The sequence below is a fragment of the Dysidea avara genome, chromosome 14 (assembly GCF_963678975.1).
Source record: "Dysidea avara chromosome 14, odDysAvar1.4, whole genome shotgun sequence".
Classification (NCBI taxonomy): Eukaryota; Metazoa; Porifera; class Demospongiae; order Dictyoceratida; family Dysideidae; genus Dysidea; species Dysidea avara.
Genome location: NC_089285.1, coordinates 10,817,305 through 10,835,475, shown reverse-complemented (window position 1 = coordinate 10,835,475; position 18,171 = coordinate 10,817,305). Strand labels below are relative to the sequence as shown.

At 37.7% G+C, this 18,171-nt stretch overlaps 1 protein-coding gene across 1 annotated transcript in view; it reads left to right on the top strand.

Moving 5' to 3' along the window:
* Positions 1-2,107: 2,107 nt before the first annotated feature.
* LOC136243910 (VPS10 domain-containing receptor SorCS2-like) overlaps positions 2,108-18,171 on the top strand; it is a 31,443-nt gene continuing 15,379 nt past the window's right edge. Inside the window, exons 1-19 of the mRNA XM_066035455.1 lie at positions 2,108-2,373; positions 3,367-3,585; positions 3,695-3,847; positions 4,053-4,135; positions 4,450-4,496; positions 4,803-4,921; positions 5,024-5,128; positions 5,270-5,436; positions 6,943-7,129; positions 7,625-7,727; positions 7,785-7,873; positions 8,502-8,596; positions 8,725-8,909; positions 9,126-9,315; positions 12,437-12,633; positions 12,799-12,925; positions 12,980-13,048; positions 13,376-13,455; positions 13,811-13,911. Coding sequence (XP_065891527.1) covers positions 2,161-2,373; positions 3,367-3,585; positions 3,695-3,847; positions 4,053-4,135; positions 4,450-4,496; positions 4,803-4,921; positions 5,024-5,128; positions 5,270-5,436; positions 6,943-7,129; positions 7,625-7,727; positions 7,785-7,873; positions 8,502-8,596; positions 8,725-8,909; positions 9,126-9,315; positions 12,437-12,633; positions 12,799-12,925; positions 12,980-13,048; positions 13,376-13,455; positions 13,811-13,911 — 2,529 coding nt within the window. The 5' untranslated portion in view covers positions 2,108-2,160. The remainder of the gene's footprint in view (positions 2,374-3,366; positions 3,586-3,694; positions 3,848-4,052; positions 4,136-4,449; positions 4,497-4,802; positions 4,922-5,023; positions 5,129-5,269; positions 5,437-6,942; positions 7,130-7,624; positions 7,728-7,784; positions 7,874-8,501; positions 8,597-8,724; positions 8,910-9,125; positions 9,316-12,436; positions 12,634-12,798; positions 12,926-12,979; positions 13,049-13,375; positions 13,456-13,810; positions 13,912-18,171) is intronic.

Here is an 18,171-nt window from a genome sequence, read left to right as displayed (position 1 = left end):
GCTCAGAAATCTAACCATGTATTTGCTATAGGAAAAGCTAGTAGAGTACATTTCTGACACAACAATCGCATCATAACAGAAAGATGAAAATAGCAAAAAGAACTAAGCTCTTCTGAAAACTAATCAGTGCTGCATGGTCAAACTTCTATTAGCAGGACTGATTTATTGAATGTGGGAATTAGAAAGAATAATACTGCTAGAACAGTCAACATCTATAAAATTCTGCTGCGTGATATAATTACCATGACCACTATGCTAGTTGAACTCTTCTTTGCATGTGATTTCAGCACAGCTATCTTAGAATTTAGGGTTTCCAACTCAAAACAGGAAGGTGCTTCCTTTTGTTGTTTCTGGTGATTTTCACACAGACTGACCTTCAAACAAGTGCTAATTTATTATTGGATTGCTTGTAGCATTGGGTATCAGCATAAGTTTAACACACAGAAACATACAAAAAGTGGTCACGTGACCAAAAATATCATAATAGGTGAATTGGACAACTTATTAGAAAATCACTGTATTTCAGGGTGACTGAATTAAGTCACAATTAGTGCATTTTCTTGCCTTATAATGAAGACTTCTACATCTTGCATAGTCGTAGTGCTATAGCTAGCACATCCTTTATAGCTGTAATGGGATTGTTGATCATATGACCACTTTTTGAGTACTTACAGTGAAAACTGCAAAGTAATAAACAGTTTAATAATATATTAGCACTTGCTTGTTTTATCTTAAGGTCAGCCTGCATGAATATCATCAGAAACAATGAAAAAGGCTGAGGCATCATTTTATTTTGCAGTGGAAATCCTATATTTTTTGGTCACATGGCCACTTTTTGGATATTTACATATGTTAAAATTGTGCTGATAGCAACTGCTGCAAACATTCCAATAATTGCTTTATCTTAAAGGTAAATCTGTGTGAAAATCTCCAGGAACAACAAAATGAAGCACCTTCCTATTTTGAGTGGAAACCCAATCTTAGAGGCCCTTTATAGAATAAGATGGATCCCATCAAAAAATCAGTGAAAGTTAAGGTTGTACTACCTAGCTATATGGAGAAAGTTTGGTGCTTTTGTCACTTGCATCCACATGCACATTAGCAGAGCAGCCACTGAGAGCTCTCAACTCTAACGCATTCTGCGTGAGTCTCACGCATTGAAGCAAAATCTCACTCTCTCACTCACAACACCTCTGAAACTCACGCATTAATCTCTCTGACTCATAGCATGAATCTCGAACTATCAGTTAAAAGCAGCGTTTCTTAGCATCACGTGATCACTCGTAAGGACAGGTATATCGCAGTATCGTTAGGGTTAAATTCACTTATGTTCAGCCACCAACCATCAATAGAAGCCATGTAAACAGAAAGTCTCTCATTGCCATTATTAAACTCCTTATAGCTAGCTAATTAACTGGGACTTCACATTATTTTTTACTGACATGCAGTTATTATATACTAAGCCATTTCCAAGCTGTAAAGTTACTGTTTGTATTCAGGTCATTATCTGTTATAATCAAAACAGAGCCTTGTCATAAAAACAGTCCTGCAGAAACGGTGCTTAAGTATGCGAAGAAAACATCATGCAGAATTACCAGGGCACACAGCAGCAAACAATGCAATATAATCCTTTTCTGTATGTGATTAAAATCTTGCTGATCCAAAAATCATGAACTATCAATCAAAATTGCACCTAAGCCGCAATGTCACGTCTTGAGTTGCAAACTTTTCACATACCCCAGACCCTCTAGAGGAGAAATCCTTTGCATTTAGGAGTGTGATTACACACTGCAGGTGAGTCTCCTGCCCTCTACATAATCTCACTCATTTTCATACCAATCTCACTCATTTTCACTTATGTTCTCACTCAAAATGATTTCCACCAGTTGAGAGCTCTGCATTAGTTTATAAATTTGGCTTTACGTAATACTGAAAAAGCAACCTTTTCATGTCATCAGGTATTTCACAGATGAAGGAGGTGCTATCAGTGCTGAAGAGTGCATGCATATATTAAGGAGAGGAATCTGTGGTCCAGATGTCTGTGGCTTGGCGCCGCCCTCCCCTTAAGCCTTAAGATGCGGGCGGCGCCAGATTTCACAGCCTTAAAGCCGCTGCGCGTACAACTGAGACAATCGATTCACTTCCTATCGCTGTACAAGAATGCGATTATTCAAAGCAGCAAACTTATTGTGTATTGTAGCGATCGGTATCGTGTTCAGCAGGGCTAACAGTAGTGCTACTCGATCAGTAAAGCGGCAGTCTTCTAAGATCATTCAAGTCCACGCCCCCGATGAACATACCGATGTGTTGAACACTCGTACACGCCGAGCAACTGTACGACCTGACCCCTCTGTCACTCCTGACGTCGTAGTGGTAAGCTGAGTGTTTAATTGTTAGCACAGAATATACTGAACGAGCTTCGTTTATCATTTGTCACTCTGAAGAATGAGATGAGATGTACATTGTGGCCTATATGTGTAGATTTGTCACCACTTTACCAGGAGACCATTCTGTACTGAATTAAGGTGTTAGGGCTTCCATCAGACAAACTGTTGACAATGCAGCTAGTATATATGTGCATATCATGCTCACAAAGAATTTGCTTGGAGCCATTTAATATAATCAACCATTTTGTATAGTTTGTACCTTGCCGTGCCGACACAAATATTGGTTGAGGTTGCATGAGACCGAGATTTGATCTTTATTTTATTGAATGTTTCAATGGTTCTCTCTAGCTAAGCGCCTAGCTTACAAAAGTAACTGTTGCAACCAAACTGATAATGTATGTATGTGTTTGTGCAAGTGTCCTTGTATGTTCATCTAGCTGTGACACAAGAATTATGATCCTGAAACTAATGCAAATACAGAAGCTCTATTAAGTATATGACCATTAGCTGTTTTCATAATCAATTCAATTTAACCTGAATTGAAGATTGGGTTAGGGTTTTTTGTCAACATAGTGAATGAAGGATTTACTCCTACATATGTACATTAAATAAATTATTATAATTTTAAAGTCTCTGTGAGTGGCTTATGTATTCCTTGACATTGAGTAGACTTTAGAGTCTGTAAAGTTGGTATAAGTGATTACAAAAGCAACAATATTCCGTTTTCTTTCCTCTTTGTGTGCATTCCTTTATTTGGTACTAACCACATTTTAGTCCATTACATGTACATTGTTTTATTAAACATGTGGCTCATAGTATGGAGTACTTTTAAATCAAAAGTTCTGAATCAACCCGTTTTACTGATGGTCTGCGTAGCCCCACTTCTGCCTTGATCATAAATATAGATTTGTGAGTTTATCCCTAGAAGAATGTTGTGTTTTGTAGTTGTTCTCACTGTTAAAGAACTTTGTTGCCATAGGTTGACCTACAGGATGGTCACTACCAGATCCAGTTGGACTGGAGTGGTAAGGTCAGTAGTGACACGATGGTCATACTGGGTACTCAGGCAGCAAAGAGTAGCAGGCTCCATATATCCCATGACTATGGACTATTCTTTGACATTGTAACACTGAATGTATCTAGGACGCAACCTGCTCGACTGGATTACTTTTTGAGGGGACCACTCACATATCAACTGGTATGTTAGCTATACTATACATTAGTGTGTACAACTTATTATTACTATAGATATATGAAGGTTTTTTACTGTGTGAATGGATTGACTAAATTCTTGTTTTCTTTTCCAGTATGTGTTTGTGGATGCCACAAATAGAGCAATATTTGTGTCCCCTGATGACTGTCACACTTTTGCGAAATATCTCCTACCATTTGTACCGTCGTCAGTTGACTTTCACCCAACACTGGAGGTGATGAAGGTCCGGGACGGGAACAGTGGAATAGTGAGTGATAGTCCTAGTGTGTTTGTCATTATACTGGACAAATGTAGATTAGTAACGTGCACATGATAAGACTGACCAGTTCTGTCACATGTAACCCATTTTGTTTTCACAATGTCATATTAGCTTATAAGGGCTGTTACAAGATGGCCAGGATTCATGTTGACTTTAGAGTGTATGGATAATCGCTGTCCTTATTTCATTGTAGCTGTACACGACTACAGACCTTGGTGAGACATGGCACAATAGCAGTGAAGTGTTTCCTGGTAAAAGAGTGAGGTTGGCTATTTGGTGAGTGTAGTGCAACTACTAACAATTTGTGTGCTTTGGTCGGGACCAAAGTTTGCTGACCTTACTACACAGGCAACTTTGTAGGTAATTCAAGTTGGCTGGCTTTGTTCTTTAAACCTAGGTTACTATACAGTATAGGAAAGAATGGTATCCAACTGAAACTTCAAGTATTCTATTTATACAGTCAAGGCTACCAGGCTTTTCTGTATATACGCTGTTGTGTATTTAATACTGTGTAACATTCTGTAATACACTGCTAGTGGCATACCTTGTAAATACACAGTAATACTGTTATAATCTCCACTACGTTTTAGGAATCCAGTCAACAATTCAATATTTCTGGAAGTTGTACAAGATTCAAGTGAGTTTATCAATGATCATATAGACTGGACAGTAGTCTAGTTAGTGTCCACAATACAGTAACAACAATAGTAGTGATCAAATATCCAGTTTATATGGACTTCCTATATGTGTAGATAGGTGATCTAGGTGGACAGACCAAAACAAAGAAATTTTTTGGGTTCAAAATAAGTTATTGAAGCTACAGCAAATACTGTACATGCTAAGCTTCATAGAACACAGCTTCATTGGTGAACTACATACTATGCTATTATTATTATTACAGGTTATAATACATTATCCCTTACCATAGTGAATGTCATTACAGGTAGCAGGTTGTCAGATGTGTATGAGGTGGCTACTGACATGTCTAGTTCACGTCTGATCATGTCCGAAGTGTTGCAGTTCAGTATTAGTGATGATTATATGTTTGCTGTTAAGGATCATGTGAGCCTGCCCTATTGTAATTTTTGCACTGGTGCGCGTGCATGTGTGTGTATGTGTTATATCACATGCTGCTGCTATTATATACTGATACTGTATCTGTAGCCAGCTGATAGTAACTCACTCACTTTGATGGTGTCTTATAAACGGAGACCATTCAAACAAGCTCAGTTCCCACAAAGTGTTGAAGGAGAGAGAATAACTGAAAAAGTATGTACACATCTACATGCACAATATATTTACAAAGCACACTTAAATGTCTTTCCAGAGCATCACATACATGCTACATACCGTATTCCTGTGTTTCATTAGTTAGAGCATCTTTTACAACCTGACATGTTCTTGTTCCAGAGTTACTACATTGCGGACACTTCTGAACAACAAGTATTTGTAGCAGTCTACCATAGGAAGAACTTGTCCAACTTGTACATCTCAGAAGAGGAGGGAGTTAGCTACTCTCTCTCTTTGGACAACGTCGTGTTTGATGACCCGGCACTGTCTGGGAACACCTATGCCCTGTAAGTTTGTGTAAGCATAGACATCAATCTGTAGTGTCCTTTGTAGCTCAGCGGCATCAGGTGTCCAGTTTTTTTTTTTTAATAAATCAGTAGTACTGTATAGTAGGGATCATGGAGGTTTGCACTTTCTTGCAAGACATATTGACCAGAAATCAATACCTTCATGGTGCTTGGCAAGTACAAAGTGTTTTCAGAGCAGCTAGAGATAAGTTAATACAACTTTTTGTGTAAGACAATTGTTTATTGCCTTCCCTGCCTGCCTGATATCTTGTAACTCAATAACGGCTAAAGATAATGGCTTGATCTTTTCGCTGTTAAATATCACTTCAACCCGACAAGTATTTTTTTGCATGCTGCAATATGTACAATGCATACATCACTGACTTACCTTTGTCTTCCTTTATGTCTTTTCACTGACAGTGCAAAGGTATCAATATAGCACATTATGGCTTCCTATCTGCTGATTATCACGGTTATATCTAAAATTGTCCGTATTTTTTGTAGTGACCGGATATATTGCAAAGACCCTTGTACTGTTCTTCATTTGTAACATGCTGAACAAAACTGAAAACAAAGCGTAATAGCCACTTCACTGTATTTGGCACCATTCTATCTTTTGATGTGGTATGCAAGAGTTCACCAGTAATAATTATTTTGCAAAATAATTATACAAGCAAGTTTAGTTTTAGTTCCATTAAGGATCATAGAAATAAAAAATAGTGAGACAAGGTAGGTCACCTACACCTGCAGATACACTGGAATCCCTAATTCAGTGTATAGCCATGAATGAATTAGAGATTAAATGTCTCCACTACTATATCTGCAATTACCACCCTTGTTTCACTACTTTTTATTTCAATGATCCCTAATTGAATTTAAAACTCCTAATTTTTGTAAAATTAAAGATAAGGCAGTCAATGGTGCAATGAACGATATCCGCAATGACGTTCACTTCGGTTCTGTTTCATGTTATCTATGATGTCACAAAACAAAATGGCCACCATGGTGTGGGGACTTTGTACAGGGAGAGGTATTGGGCGAGATAGTGTTTCCCTATGATAGTGTTTATAAATTCGAAAAAGGGGCGAAGGTGAGGCATATAGTTTATAATGCAATTCAAATAGGCCAATTTGCATCCGAATTTAACATTTTTGGTCTGCTTTCCCTGTTGGAGCGCGTTTTGCACTGTCACGGTACATGTAATACTTCTTACCTTTATTATATAATGGATCCATGTGTAAAACACTACAGACAGCATTCATTTTGAATATTGTGTGCCAAAGTCTTTGAAGCCCTGTACTAACATGGCCATTTTGCCAATTATGCAAATTTTGTAATTGCAATGAAAAGAAACGTCATTGCAGATATCACTCATAGGATTGTCAAGCTTAACATATTTCCCTAATAAAGCAGTCATACATTTCACAGTATATGTACAAATTTTGTGATCTGTAATATGGCACTTATTATACTGGCATATTGATCACAATATATTCACTATTGTAGCTACCTGCCATCATACAAAGTGATTGACTTCCACAAGGTAGAAGGATTGAAGGGGGCATACATCGCATCACAGATCAACTCTAATAAACAACTAGAGAGTTTCATCACATTTGATAAGGGTGGAGTGTGGGAACACTTGAGACCTCCCACATATGGGGCTAATGGTCATTTACTCAATTGTGAATGGGTAAGTATGTGTAGTGTGTTGTTTTGTGTGTGTAGTGTGTTGTTTTGTGTGTGTAGTGTGTAGTGTGTAGTGTGTAGTGTGTAGTGTGTAGTGTGTGTGTGTGTGTGAGCATTGAAAACTGGTCAATACTGCTGACCTGGATGTCCCACTGACCAAGATTTGTCCTGAATCTGACCCAGATTAGTTAATACCAAGGCATGCACTGGAGCTATATTTTGGCCGAGCAACAAGCGTATCAAGTTACATAAACAGGTAGCTATAAGCAGGTAAGTTTTATTAACGATTAGTAATCCTTACTGATAGCAAAACACATTTCCTATAAATGGGTATGGCTTCATGGATACCTACAAACTAATATGTACATTATGTATATCTACTACTCATGTATGGGTAATTTGTGTGTTACCTGGACAACAAGTGGTATACACATGGCTTCACTTCCCAGCGTTAATACTGCTATGATTGATTTGTATTTCTCTCTCCACACACACATAGCCGGATTGTTCACTCCACTTGGCCAGCCAGTTTTCACTCTCCAAGTATTATGTGGAACCAATCTACTCTAAGGAGTCAACTCCAGGCATCATCATGGCATCTGGTACAGTTATACATTCATGTATTGGTATATTATCCTCTGTTTATTGTATTTTGGCAGGTTTTACTGGTACTAACCTTGTTAGCACATCTATTAACTACTATTATAATTTATTTGTTTCTAACACATCTGGAGCATCGTGGGTTGATGTGAGTGTTTGTGGGACTGCATAGTGACAATAGTGTAGGGATAATGTGTGGATATGTGTGTCATTAAGGTAAACCAGCCAGCCTAGTAGGTGTTCCATTTTACCATTGAAAATAGTAATTATTTTAGTTTCAGTCATAATATTACTACTACATATGATAGGCAGGAGGCCACTCTATATTTCGCCTTTCTATTCAATCAACAATCCATAAAGAACTCATGAAACTATCAGCTTGCACAGTGACTCTTTAGCAACACTTTAGATTGACGATTGCAACAAGCACCTCTAAAATTAATTTTCGTATAAGCACAATGTTGTTTGTCACTGACGTAAATTACACAAGTAAGAATGCACTGATGGAATGATTCAAGCATGTTTTTACTACTAAAAATACTTTGAAATAGTGTTAGTTTTCAAAAAAAAACTTTCCTGAGGGGGAATGCCCTTAGACCCCCTAGTTTAGCATGCTCGGCTTTTATTTTACCCTTACCATTGTATGGTCCCCCCAACCACGAGGTGCTTGCTACGCCTATGCACATAGATACATATTAGTTGTTCCGTAAATTGTATTTTGTGCTGTCGCTGTTGTGTGTGGCTACATAATATCACGTGAACACCTATCACTACAGGCACTCACTGGGAGACATTATTATCAGTTTGGTGACTTTGGCAGTGTTCTCGTGGCAGTTGAACAGAACTTTGGAGGTGGCATTGACCATTTTGAGTAAGCACTATTAAATTCTGATATACGTCTGTTTGTTTGCAAGTAACTCAACCTGTGACATAAATGTGTATGTGAAATGTTATTGCCATTAATGGTAGTGTTATGTTACTATACTTGTCTCATCACAGGTACAGTCTTGATGAGGGTGCTACATGGTACTCCTACCAGTTTAGCAACACTAGTACATTCCGTGTGTACGGCATGTTAACTGAACCTGGTGAAGCCACAACAGTGTTTGGTATCTATGGTGCTAACACCTCAGTAACTCCACACAACTGGGTTATGATTAGGGTCGACTTCTCCACAATCTTGTGTTAGTGTTTTTTTTTTATTCATGTGCAACATTTTAATGTTTTACTGTCGTTTTCTTTGAGAAATTAACCCAATACTTTCAGGCCTGTATACATAGGGAAAGCTGCACACAACCCATACACGTGTTTACTATTATTTATTCACCGTAATAGAAGTATTTATTGCCTAATTCTTACTATTAGCTATTATATTCCATGCAATATCGTACCTGTTACAGCTGAGGAGTGTACTGCTAATGATTATTTCTTGTGGTCACCATCTGACAACCTTGAGAACCATGAGTGTACACTTGGTGAGAGGGAGACGTTTGAACGTAAAGTAGCCAATCATCTTTGTCTAAATGGGGGAGAATATGAGAGATTTATCAATAGAACCATCTGTCCTTGCTCACGTGAAGATTTTGAATGGTATGGTTGTTCCGTTTAAAATTAAATGTTGTATCATTGTATACAAGTAAGATATAGTTGGTCCCATACGTACCTGTGTACTGTACTCTTATATTGAAAGTAGACTGGTTTGATACAACTTGTCAGGTGTGTTCAGAAAGTAATAACTGCATGGCTTTCTAATGGCTACTAATTTATTTTGATTTTATCTGAGTGCCATATTGTTCCATGATGTGATGTTCGTAATGATTAGTTGGATGGAAACTTAATGGTCATGTTATTTTGTCTTGGAACACCGTAGAGTTGGGTTGTTAAGTGCATGTGTCTAATATGTACATACTATTTGTTGGGCATTGCTATTCAGTGGACTGGACTACTGGACTGGAACACTGGACTGGGCTACTGGACTGACATATTTTTTTGGTTTTTTGCACATTCTATGGTTGGATTTATGGAGTCTTGCTAGTAATTACCCTTAGGGCACCTGCAGCCCACTTCCAAACGCTGAAGATGAACAGTGGAATATGCAAAAACTGTCTCTTAATAATTTTGGTACTGTTTATTATGCCTGAGTTCCCTGGTGTGTAGTAATGTTGCAGGCAATGCAGGGAATGTGACAGCAATAGTTAACCAGCAATCAACTTGCCAGTAGACAATATCCTTCAAGATATCCTTAGAGCAAACTTGAGGAGCAAGCTAGTTTCGCTGCCACATTTCTGTTTCTTAGCAGTAAAGATTATAGGTGCCTGTGCTGAAAAAACTCTAATTGGTAAGCCCCTGCACTGAACTAGAGGTCTGGCCATGCAAGACTACCTTGCTCCTCAAAACTAAGGATATCTCGCAGAATGTTGTCTGTTGATCATTGGTTAACTATTGCTGTCATGTTCCCTGCACTGCCTGCAGCATTACTACACACCAGGGTAAGGAATAAGTGCTGTATAGTGGCATAATGAACGGTAGTGAAATACAGTTTTCGCATATTCCACTGCTTATCTTCAGCATTTAGAAGTGGGCTGCAGGTACCCTAAGGGTGCTTACTAGCAAGATTCCATAAATCCAACCGTAGAATGTGCAAAAACCAAAAATATGGCAGTCCAGAAGTCCAGTCCAGTGTTCCAGTCCACTGAATAGTAACGCCCCTATTTGTTAATTGCATACACATTTCCTGTGATTAACCATGGCTGATAAGTGCACATGGCCCAATGCAAGGCTTACACGTGACAAAGCTACGCATGGGAAGACAAGCTGGAAATTAATGTTTCCTCAAGTGCTTACTAGTGATGTGCGATATTAGGATTTTGGTTTTGGTATGATATCGATATGATAATTGGTAAAATATTGAAATTTCAATACTTTTGGGTTTTTTTTCTTTTGATTAATTGCATGGGGCAATTGTTTATAATTAGCAGCTATATATGCTTTATAGAATTTGTGATGAAGGTAATAACAAGCCTTGGAAATAGTGATGTGCAATATACTGAAAAATTATCGACATTGCTTAGCTACTTGAAACTGGTAGATGCTTTTTAAAATGGCTAAACTTTACAGAACTGAGCTTCATTTCTACCGTGATTGCACAATCACACACCAAAAGTTGTAAATTACCAAAATATTACTCAATATATTGAAAATTGTAGCAAAATATTGACTAAACGATAAATATTGATATCAATTATAAAAATATTGAGATTCGATACGATGTTATTATAAAAAAATTACAATTTCGATAATTTTTCAGTATATTGCACATCACTAGTGCTTACATCTGCATTGAGATCTCCATATACACTGATATTCTTGTTCATCACAAAGGATTTCGTCCAGAAATGGAGTCAAATATTCTTCACTGACTTGGTGGCCACGACTACTATTACAACATAGTGATTCATTGTTAAAACACATCATAATTATAAATTAGGTGTATGTACCTAACAGCTAGTATTATTTTTACAAGACTTTTCTCCAAAAATTATGAGCACATGCACTTAACAACCTGATGTTACGGTAACAAGGAGAAGCTCAGGGAAAACATTTACTATACACTTTATTCCATATACTATACCTACTATTGTGATCACTACTGGGTGTATCACTACTGGGTGATCACTACTGGGTGATCACTACTGGGTGTATCAATACAGAGTTTGTTACTTGAGATACTCTAATAGAGCAGTCCATCAAAAAGTCTGTCAAAATACTCTAATAGAACAGTCACTAGATATAGTGCTGTTAAGAATCCTTCAAACTTGCATATGCAGCATAGCCCATGGGCTATGTAGCCTGCTGGGGCAAATTACATTCACTTGGTCCTTTGTATGTCAACAATTTACTTTAGGCTTATAGTGAAACTCATTACTGAAATTTTTATGTACAGTAGTTTTATGGACAAATATCTAAGTAATAGTTAGACTTCAGACCACAGGGGTCTAATTAATTTAGTAACCTGATGGCCCTGTGTTGTGGCGCCTGAGCGAAGCGAAGGCGCTACTACAAGGCCTGAGGGTCACTAAATTACTTAGACCCCTGTGGTCTGAAGTCTAAGTTATTTAGCCCCTTTATGTAGTTGTTGTACCTTAACATTGTTGACAGCTGCTGGTAACAGAGAAATGTAGCGTTCATTAGTAGAAACAAGCCATTACTCCACCCGTAACAACAGTTACGGGTTTAAAATTAATTTTCAGGTGGCGATGCGTTGCCAACGCTACCAGTGCAGGTGCGCGTAATAAACATGAAAAGGGTCTAAGTAAACATGAAAGGGTCTAAGTAAACATAAAAAGGGTCTAAGTAACTTAGACACCTCCAAAATCCACCAAATTCACCACAAAAAGGGTCTAAATCATAGTAATAAATCATACTTTCTAAGTGATCTAAAGCCTGAAACATGTATAATACCTGCCTCATACCCCTTGCTTTATATAGCTACCGACTACTCTTGGTCACGGTGCACCCCCCTTGACGGGTCCACCCCTGAATACACAATATAACAGATTTGTGGTTAGGACAAACAGTAGATTAATTTAAAGATGTTGTGTCTTTGATTAACTGTAAATTTAAAAGTGTTTGATGCACTCAGTTTCATTATAAAATAATTACATATTTCTGTATTTTAGCCATGTTATATAAGCACTTAATTTGTTTATAGTGATTTTGGGTTTGAAGAAGATGATGGCAATGCTGAGTGTACACCATCTGATGAGTTTGATATCCCATATGGGATACCTTACCCTTGTCCTTCTGGTAATAAGTACTATATCACCCTTGGATACCGGAAGATTTTTGGAGACAAGTGTGTGGGTGGACAAGAAAGGGATTTTTTGCCAAGAACTTATACTTGCCCAGGTGATATTTCACTGACATTTAACTTTTACCATGTTCTAGTCATAATTCATATACACATGAACATGTATGTACATTACATGTAAAGTACCTACAAAGCGGCCACTATATTACAGTGTCTAATAGACTCTAATGTATCCTAACAAATTACTATCATTGTCACTGCAGTTGTACAGGATTCATTGTCACTACGAAATGGTCAGAACACTTCTCAAAGTGAGCCAGTTATTGTGGGAGTGGGACAATCAATAGAATTTCATGTTGCTACCATATATGGAAAAAATACCAAATTTACGTAAGTACAGTATATGGTAGAATCAACCTTCACTTTTAATTATTATTTCTCTAGGTGGTATAGTAGTGATCGTAATGTTTCTGTGATTACTAACAGTCCCTCCTATGTGTTCACGTTTAACAGGTATTTGTATGTGTAACTGAATCTTGTGTCTTGTACTAGTACATAGGGATGTTGCTAGAGTGTGAAGTATGCAAATTCTGCACATATGTCTGTAACACATGTCATTACAATATCTCTATATGTTTCTCTTTTGTGTGGAAGACCCCTTTCACAATCCTGTCACATGTTATGTGTAGATAGTTTACTCAATTTTAGTAGCCATTTCAGAGCAGTGCTGTTACAACAAATTTTGTATGTTGAACAACTTCTATATAAGGTCTGAAAGTCTTTTGTTTTATATGGGAAGTAATATGAGTATTTTAATCACAACTGTTTTGTCACATGTAGGGCTGGATTATTCTTTGTGACAGCTGGTATTGTCACTAATGTGTCTAGTATAATAGACCTTGATGTTGTGGAAGTGTATGGTGAGTATATTTATCTATCTGTCTGTGTGTATGTATGTATATACGTATGCATGCATGCATGCATGCATGTATGTATGTATGTATGTATGTATGTATGTATGTATGTATGTATGTATGTATGTATGTATGTATGTATGTATGTATGTATGTATGTATGTATGTATGTATGTATGTGCATGCGTGCCTTACATGTGTACCCTGTATATATTTTAACAGCCAGTTGTGTACTGTAGTTACAGCATACATCTATGTATCTGTAATTGTATGCTACGTGTGTGTTGCTACTGGTTTACTTGATATTAAATTCTAGTTAAGAGTTTGTTGTCCTATTTTCATTTGTTGTGTGCAACTGCAGATCGACTTACTTCAGCTGGCTTCATTGTACAACCTAACATCATCAAACCAATGATTGGGGAGGAAGTAACTTTCACTGCATTCTTACCAAATAGGAATAAAGTTAGTGTAACTTTTTTATGTTATTAGTTGATGTAATACACAATACACTAAATGTGACTGGTGAATTGTTCACCTTTCTTCACTACGTACAAAGGAAAAGTTATTGAAGAAAGGTAAACTGCATACTATTGTTTTAACCTGATGAAACAAACACCCATAACTTCAGTATCCTTGAGTCTACTACAACGAAACTAAGCTCCTCTTGAGTAGGCGAATACCAAATTTTTATTGTTAGGCCCTTTCTTTGCTAAGAACAAAGCGTCAATTTTTTTTTAATATTGTGCAAGTATTTCACACATTGTATTCAATGCTTTATATTGAAAAAATTAGGCTTGTGCGTTTGTGTTGGGTTTTCACAGTTCCAGTCACAAATATTGAAGTACATACGATAAAAAGCAATGAAACAAGGTATATGAATGATGGTATTACACATAGCTACAGGGTATGTAGAAAAATCCCTACATAGATATGCTATCACAAACTGTTTAATCCCAAAACAGAGATTTTCCACATAGCTATGTCACAATAGCACATTCTTATGTCTTGTTTCATTACTATTTGTCGCTTGGATCCCTACTTCATTTTAAATTTTTTGGTTATAGCATAGCTATAGCTAAGTAGGATAACTGCTTTATTAGAGAATTTTGATCTTACTGCTCATCTCGAATGAGCTATATAATATATCAAGAGGCTTGATAACCATAAACTACAGCTGCATCATGTTACAATGGCAGCTGGATAATTAAGGAGCGTAGGCACCATGCTGTGATCATTGTACGACTAAGCTGATCATTTGAGGGCGTGGTCACTAATTATGCTCTGATTTTCTTAGAGGAGGTGTGGTCATGACCTATTAGAGTGTGATAGGTATGATCTGACCATTTAAAGACATGGTTGTCCTGCTCTGTTTTCAGTAGCAATCCAATTGCTTATTAAGTGCTAGATACCTCTATATGGTCTCCTAGTAAGATGACCATTTAATCAAAGTTTAAAAGAAGCACAACATGCATAGGGCAGACACAAAGTGGAACTGGGAACACATCCCACACATTAGTTTGTTGTTGTAGCATGTAATGGTGGCCGTATGCTGTGCTGGTAACTTCTAGCCTTGCGACTTGTTCAGGCAGGTAGATAGTGTAGACCAAAAACTAAGTTTTGATGACTTTAAAATTCAACATTCAACTTTGTGTAAGTGTTTTCGTGTTTTAAACAGCAGATTTGATTTTGATGTTAGAAACATTAAAACTCTTCCATTAAGTACTTTTCATTGTGCAAAGGATTTCTATGATGACTTTTGGTGGCAGCATGTGTCAATTTGTTTGGAGACATCCCTACTACACAGTGCAGTGCAGTACTGTACTGTACGATAGACCTACTTATGTTCTACACAAGTTAGGCATTATGAGTATATAGATATGACTTGTAAATATTTCACAACAATAAATGCACATTGTGTTAACCAGGAGAACTTCTGCTTTATAAGGTATTGGGTGTTGTAATTGATATCAACTTGCTGTTAGTTAGCAAAGCCTTATTTGGTATGTATACACTAACTAACCATGGGTGTGTCTGTTATTGTAGTGTGGTAAATAACCCACACAAAAATGTGACTTCTATTCAGTGTGTGCAGCTTGTATTGTGGACAGTAGGGACTTTTATATGATTTAAAATATTCCCCTATCTAATTTTGCATGCTCAAGATGTTTCATATGGAGGATTATAAAGATACGTACACTACAGTTCCATACATGTCCAGATTTACCATTACAGGTTTTTGCAATTGAATTCGGCGACTTTGCAATTGAATTCGTCCCGTTTGCAATTGAGTTCGTCGCTTTTGCAATTGAATTCGTCCCGTTTGCAATTGAATTCGTCGGTTTTGCAATTGAATTCGTCCCGTTTGTACTAGTAATACCATACCTGTTTCACTGCCCGTACAAAAGTCTCAATAGTAGCAGTGAAATTTATCCCGTATTTCACTGACAGCAGTGAAAAAGTTGTAATTGCAATTTCATTGGCTAGAATTTATGTTAACAATGTAGCGCCAATTAGTGTCGACGCGTGTTTAGTACATAGTGACAAATTGCGTACATGGCAACGCTAATGCACAGCATGTGTATATGCAGCGAGTATGGTATTAACTGGGAATAGCATGGGTAGCAGTGAAATTTGGGATAAATATCACGAGTGTTGTATTGGAAATGGGGATAAATTTCACGAGGCGAAGCCGAGTGAAATTTACCATTTCCAATACAACAAGAGTGGTATTTATCCCAAATTTCACTGCTACCCATGCTATTCCTAGTTAATACCATACTCGCTACATATACGCATGCTGTGCATTAGCGTTACCATGTACGCAATTTGTCACTATGTACTAAACACGCGTCGACACTAATTGGCGCTACATTGTTAACATAAATTCTAGCCAATGAAATTGCAGTACATGGCAACGCTAATGCACAGCATGCGTATATGTAGCGAGTATGGTATTAACTAGGAATAGCATGGGTAGCAGTGAAATTTGGGATAAATACCACTCTTGTTGTATTGGAAATGGTAAATTTCACTCGGCTTCGGCTCATGAAATTTATCCCCATTTCCAATACAACACTCGTGATATTTATCCCAAATTTCACTGCTACCCATGCTATTACTAGTACGAATTCGTCGCTTTTGCAATTGAATTCGTCGCTTTTGCAGTTAAATTCGTCCATAACAAGAATGGCAGCTGGAGCAAACATGAAAACATGATGTAGCAGCTGCTACAAGAACTTGTTCAAGTACAACAGTAGTAAACAACTCTTTATAAGGCAATAATTCTTCCTCTACAGCCTCTCCAACAACATTCCAAACTCTACTACGCCATTCGCGATGGGTGTGGTCACTCGCGAGCAAGCTAATTAACTTGTCAGACAGCTATCAACTTCGCGTACTACCAGCTTCAATTACCTTCTAGTGTCTCAAGTGTAACTCTCCAAGGCATAAATAGTTCATCTCTTAATGAACGGGTTGGTCTCTTGGAGCCGTTTTGTTTATGACGAATTGTAATGCAAACGCGACGAATTCAATTGCAAAACCGACTAATTCAACTGCAAAAGCGACGAATTCAATTGCAAAATCGACGAATTCAATTGCAAACGGGACGAATTCAATTGCAATACCGACAAATTCAATTGCAATACCGATGAATTCAATTGCAAACGGGACGAATTCAATTGCAAAGGCGACGAATTCAATTGCAAAAACCTGTAATAATCCTTCAGTTTTCTATCTACAGTCCAGCTGAGAGTTGAGGAATTTTGAATGTCTACTTATAAAACATCAACACAAGCCAACGTTGAAACTGGGTCACTACTGCTGCGGATGACCCACTGACCCGGATTAATTAAAGCCGAGGCATGCGGTACGAGCTATGTTTCGGGTAGTCTCAAGCGAGCGAGACTACATTTTGAGCGTTCGATTCATGTTGAGTAAACGAGTAGTTATGTGATAACTAAGCCGGTAAGTTTAAATCAGTCAGTGGGTTTATACATAGCTACTGTGAATTTACAGACAGCAATTGGGTGTGTCTTTGTGCATACCTAGTATTACAATTTCCTGATAATGAAGTGGGTGTGGCTCACTAAAGTACTTATCCTGCTGCAAGACTAGACTATATACAACTCGTACAATAATCCATTAGTGGGCGTTGCTCCACGTAAGCTTGCAGGCAGCAACGAACACAGTTTCGTGCTACAGACTGCACCTACTAATAAATGGGCGTGGCTGAGTGTATGTTTGTAATGCGATAAGTGGGCATAGCTCATGAGACTACCGTTTATAAGTTTCCACATCGTCAAACGAATAATTTTGTTTCTCACGTGATCCAATCTGGGTCAGACCCGGATAATTTGTAAACCGGGTTGGACCCGGATGACCCGGAGAAAATGTGACCCAGATGACCCAACCCGGTTTCAATGCTGATCATGATACCAGCTTCTTATCCTACTATAGTGACTTCTACCATAGCAACCCTCAGCAGTAGGGATTTGCTGTACCAATTTGAACCAGCTACCTCAACAATTAGCAGATGCATGACAGTTGACTTGAGGCACCTAAAGACTACAAAATCATTGATAATAATGCTACCCTACCAACCCTGTGAAGTAGCTTGTTTCCCAGAACGAAGGTCTGACTGTTACTATTAATGAGTCTCCATATGCTATGTGGCCATGTGACATGTTTTATGCTAGGTGAGACACTTCAGGGCCATGATCA